Source organism: Fukomys damarensis, unplaced genomic scaffold, assembly GCF_012274545.1.
Source record: "Fukomys damarensis isolate Sample0158 unplaced genomic scaffold, DMR_v1.0_HiC HiC_scaffold_35, whole genome shotgun sequence".
Classification (NCBI taxonomy): domain Eukaryota; kingdom Metazoa; phylum Chordata; class Mammalia; order Rodentia; family Bathyergidae; genus Fukomys; species Fukomys damarensis.
In genome coordinates, this window is record NW_022900947.1 from 18,346,670 (window position 1) to 18,352,187 (window position 5,518).

General features: G+C 40.5%; 1 protein-coding gene across 4 annotated transcripts in view; it reads left to right on the plus strand.

Moving 5' to 3' along the window:
* The first annotated feature begins 911 nt into the window (after nucleotides 1–911).
* Zcchc4 (zinc finger CCHC-type containing 4) overlaps nucleotides 912–5,518 on the plus strand; it is a 47,635-nt gene continuing 43,028 nt past the window's right edge. Inside the window, exons 1-3 of one of the 4 annotated variants that reach the window (XM_010608484.2) lie at nucleotides 912–1,058; nucleotides 1,868–1,992; nucleotides 3,163–3,245. In XM_010608484.2, the coding sequence (XP_010606786.1) occupies nucleotides 932–1,058; nucleotides 1,868–1,992; nucleotides 3,163–3,245 (335 nt within the window). In that variant the 5' untranslated portion in view covers nucleotides 912–931. Of the gene's footprint in view, nucleotides 1,063–1,867; nucleotides 1,993–3,162; nucleotides 3,246–5,518 lie in introns of all 4 variants that reach the window. The other 3 variants (XM_010608485.2, XM_010608486.1, XM_010608487.1) reach the window with 3 other exon arrangements.

Below are 5,518 nucleotides of genomic sequence, written 5' to 3' on the forward strand. Positions count from 1 at the left end.
CTATGAGTCCTGAAATTGGATAGAATGCTTCCTCTCACTTTATTACCCTTTGTAAAAATTACTTTAGCTGTTCTCCTGCCTTTTCATATAATATCAGGATAATTCTGTCTATATTATGTATAGCTGGCTGAGTATTTGATAGAAATTGCACTAAATCATATCTTTTACTTTGTTTTCTTGCAAATAATGATCATCATATGGCCAGTAAATCTTATGTTAGGTTTGCACATATTTCATTTATTCAACCAATTGTAACTTTTGAATTTTATTGTCCATGTGATTGTTGCTAGCATGCAGAAATACCATTTGATTTTTGTATGTTTATCCCCTATCCTGCAACTTTGCCAAATTCAGTTCAAACTGGAAGTTATGAGAATTGTACATTCTTTGGTATTTTCCAAGTACTGTAGACAATTATGGCAAATAGCGACAGTTTTCTTCCCTTCTGATGTACAAATCTCAACGGGTATGCAATTGTAATTCACAGTTATAAACGTTGTGCAGGAGTTACAGAATGGGCACTATGGTTCTATAAAAACAGAGGGCTCCATCACATGCAGCTGTTGCAACTATTTTAGCTATTTCAGTTATTCAGCTATTTGTCAGCTTGTTGGTTTGGACTTCTCACCTAACCAAGCCTTTGTTCCAAGGATTTATCTCCTGGCTATATACTTTTGTTTACAGGTGCTGCAGGTAAGGCAGATATGGGGGATCTCTTTGTACAGGGAGAACTAAGAGTCCCACGAATACAGACCGCTTAAGGGCCAGGCCCCGGAACCACAGAGACTACACTGCCTTTGGGGAGAGGCTTCCACCACGGCGGCCCTCTCTCCTCCCAGCCGCATGGTGGCGCTGTGGGTCCCTGCGGCTCGCGGCGGCGCTCTTCCTCCTCCTTGTTTCGGACTGAGGTTTTTGGGACTGCGGCGGAAAGATGGCGGCCCCCAGGAGCGGACAGGAGTCAGTGAAGGCAGAACCTAGCGCGGGGAGCCAGGGGAGCTCGGGAGTGGAGGTAGTTCTCCTTTCGGATCCTGCCGCTCCAGCCCCGCTTTGCCCTCATGGTAGGTGGGTGTCTGGACTCAGCCTGGCTGGCAGGCGCCGGGGCCGTGGGTTGTCATGGGGATTTAGGATTTTTCTCTGGAAGTTTTCCTATGCTTTTCTTCACCACCATATGTGATTCTTAAAAAAAAAAAAAAAAAAAAAAAAGCACCGCTTTTTCAGGATGTTATTTTTTCACCTTATCTTGGAAACCTTTCAAGAAGTCCCTGCTCCCGGGGGTTTTGTCTGCCCGGCTATTATACATTTGTTTTGGAGGAAGGGACAGAGCATAGCGAAAGGGGATGTATGGCTTTGTGCCCGTTGACAAGTAATTGGGGGTTTCGTTTGTTGCTTTGCTATCTTTATTTTATTTTTATTTTTGTGTAAGTAGAGAGAGTGATAGAAATTTTGCCTGCAAATACTAGACCCAGTTTTTCTTTAACTTGTAGAGAGGATGTGTCCAACTCTTAAACGTTTAGGATTCCCCTGAACTCTCAATTCTCTGGTGTTCTTTTGTTTTCACATTTCTTTTAAAAAGTTTTATTATTACTGTATATGTTTGCAGTGCACATCGATTACATTCATCGTGAGGAGTCGGTGGACCCAAATTTGTGACATTCAAGTGGACAGCATACTTCCCATAGCATTTTCTTTCTGGGGAGACCGGTTCTCTTAAATTATTTCTGAATAGTTAGTACCTTAATGTTAATGACTGAGAAAAAAAATATTGTTATAAGTTGTGCATAAAGCCTAAACAAATTTTATTTAAGGTAATGAAAGCTAGGAACTTGATGCACATTGCTGTTGCTTGTCATGTTTTTCTCTATTCTGGAACTAGGACCTACCCTCCTGTTTGTAAAAGTGAGCCAGGGGAAGGAAGAAACACGGAGGTTTTATGCCTGTTCAGCCTGTAGAGATAGAAAAGACTGTAATTTTTTTCAGTGGGAAGATGAAAAGGTATGACAATTTTTTGGACTTTTAATGTATATCTGTTTCATCAAGAATGTTTAAGCTAATAAAAACATGCAGTTTGAACATCATATGAGATAAATCTCTTAATAGAAATGAAGATACCCTGTTTTTGTTTGGGAGACTGGAGTTGATACTTAACACCACACGATCTGATTATTGATATCTAACTGTCTTCTTAAGACTGACATGTTAATATTGGGTGACTGGGTTCTCTCTCTTATCTTAGGCTTCTGTACCAAGAGTAATATAGATTGGGTGACATAAACCAGGGTCATAGTTCTACAGACTGGAAAGTCTAAGAAAGCCCTGCAGGTCCAGCGCTTGGTGAGAGCATGCTGCTGTCATGATCTGAATGACTTAATTACTTCTCAAAAGTCCTACTCTAAATTGAGGTCTGGTATCGCAGGTCGTGGAAAATTCATATAGACTTTACTGGTTGAGCATCCCTAATCAGAATTCATATTTTTAGATTAGGAATGCTCCACCTAACCCATCACTGAGGGTTAGAGTTTAAATAGGAATTTTGGGGGATACAAACATTCCATTTGTGAGTTGGCAGCATTCCAATTGCAAGTACTGTATAGATTTCTCCCAGAAATGTCTTAGTCAGTGATGGCGAACCTTTTAGAGATTTTTTTTTCAGTGATAACAAGACAGCCCACTGAAGAGTTGTGCCATAGGTTCGCCGCCAGCGATCGATCCTGGGTGACAATTGTTCCAGGATGTGTTAGAAAAACACTGTTTCAGACATTTGCACTGAACATCCTTTGTGTAATTACCACATGAGCAACGAAGGCACATAAAAATATAGTTATGAACTTGGTCTTCTTTTGGAAGAAGTTCCAGTTCAAGTTTCTGAAGCTTTAATTAGAGAATTTTCAGCTTTCTTAGGTTTATTGGAAAGCAGCCTCCTTAACACTCTTCTCCAAGCCCATTGGAATCGCCGTGTAGGAGTTACTGTAGCGCTCAGTGCTTTGAGATGTGTGTTGCTTCCAACTGCTACGCAATCTTCCCAGTTTCCTGCCCCACCATGAATGCCTGTTTTTGATATCTAGCTGCTTGAATTTCTTGTTCTTTGCTACCAGATCTGATACCAGTTGATTTACATCAGTGGCAAGATTGGTAGTTTGTTAAACAGGTTTTGTACTCTTTCAGCTGTCGGGAGTGAGACTCGCCGCCCGGGAAGCTTATAACCAAAGATGTCGGCCTCCCCTCTCCCGACTGCAGTGTGTGCAAAGGTACTGCTGTGCTGTTGTTTCCCTTTATGACTTTAGCTGCACTATTTCTTTAATTATTATTTTTTTCTGTTCCTTTATTATTTTAGCTATAATATTTGCTTTTTTTTCTATTCCAATAAATTTACTTTTATTTGCCTATTTTTATTGTGGCAAAATACATATATAACATAAAGCTTTCCACTTTCATCCTTTTTAAGTGTATAATCAGTAGCATTAATTATTTATTTTCACAACATTGGCCACCAAGCACCACTATTTCCCAAAGTTTTTTGTCACTTCAGGCAGTGATGCTGCTACCCTTAAACAGTAACTCATTTTATCCCCCCAAACCCCAGGAACCTCCATATGTACTTTCGTTGAGGTTCATTTGACCATTCCACGTACCTCTTAGAAGAGGAATTACACTGTGTTTATGCTTTTTTGGTCTGGCTCCTTTCATGTAACATAACATTTTCAAGGTATACCCATGCTGTAGGATTTTTTTTTTTTTTTTTTGGTACTGGTGATGGGCTGCAGAACCACAGAGCTAAATCCCCGGTCCCATGTTGTAGGCTATAACAGGCTCTATTTCTTTTTTATGGCCTTGCATATATAGACCACAGTTGGTTTTGGGATTTTTGGTTGTTCGTTTTTGACACAGGGTTCTACTATGCAGCCCAGGCTGGCCTTGAACTCACAGCAGCCCTCCTGCCTCAGCATCCTGAATGCTGTGATTATAGGCCTGCACCACCATGCATGCCTGGCTCTTTCACAGTTTTTTATCTGTTCATCTGTTGGTGGACACTCAGGTTGTTTTCACCTTTGACTGTTGTAGTGCTACAATGAAGAGTAGCATACAAATAACTGTTGGCGTCTGTGTATTCCAGTCTTACAGGCAGACGCTTCATTGCTTGGTCATATAGTAACTCTATATTTAGTGTTTTCCTTTTTAAATTTAATTTTTTTTTTTTTTTGTACTGGTGGATTGAACTTGGGACCCTGATCTTGCAAGGCAGGCAGCGGCACCACTGAGCTAAATCCCCAACCTTAAATTTTTTGTTAGTATATGTATGAGATACATAGTAATTACATTCTCCACTGGGGATATAGTTCAGTGGTTCTGCTGCCTGCCTCACAAGTGCAAGGTCCAGAGTTTAAGCCCTGGTACCAAAATAATAATAATAGTAATGCATTCTCTGTTTAGGGTTTTGTTTTGTTTTTGGTTTTGTTTTTAAGACAAGGTCTCGCCGTATAGTTCAGGCTGGCCTTGAACTCACTACTCTAGCCGGAGCAGTTTTGGCGCTCACAGCAGTCCTCCTGCCTCTGTCTCCCAAGTGCTGGGATTACAGGTGTGCATCACCACACCCATCTGTTCAGTTTTTTAAGGAACTGCCAAATTTTCCCACAGTGGCCACGCCATTTAATATTCCTGTCGTCAGTGTACATGCACTTCACCAGAGCCTCAGAAGCACTGACTCTTTTTATTGTCTGTACTATAGCCATCCTGGTAATTGTGATGTGGCATGTTACGGTTTTTTTGAGACAGGGTCTCAGAATGTAGCCTAGGCTGGCATCAAACTGAGGTTTTGATTTTTTGGGGGAGTCCCAAATTACTAAGATGCTGATCATCTTTTCATGTGTGCTTTGGCTGTCTGTATCTTCTTTGGAGTAATATTTTTGAGCCATTTGTTTACTTTTTCTTTTTGGTACCAGTGATTGAACTTGGAACCTTGTGCTTTTGAGGCAGGCACAGCTCCACTGAACTAAATCTCCAGCCCCATTTGTTTACTTTTAACTGGGTCGTGTCCCTTTTTGTTGAGTCACAGGAGTCCTTTATGGGTTCTGGATTTTATATGCTTACCAGATTTGTGATTTGTATGTATTCTCTCTCATTTTGTAGGTTGTCTTTTTACTTTCTTATGTCCCTTGATTCACAAGAGCCTGAATTTTAATGGAGTCTAATTTATTAGTGTTTTCTTTCGTTGCTTGCACTTTTGGTTTCATAGTTAAGAACACATTGCCAAATCCAATGTCAGGAATATTTTCTGTAAATGTTTCCTTCTGGAAATACGAAACCAAAATATTTTTTTGTTAAAGTTGTAAGCATCCATTTGTTAAAATCTGCATTGTGAAAGTCTTACTTGGTGACGTGGGGTCACAGGCCTGAAAGAGCCTTGTCCACCTTGTGACATAGGCATGGTTGTCCATGTCCTAGACGTGCCTCTTTGAAAAGTCTCGGTCAGGGTTGCTGATGACAGTAGATTTTCTTTGTCTTTTCTTTTCTTTTTTTTTTT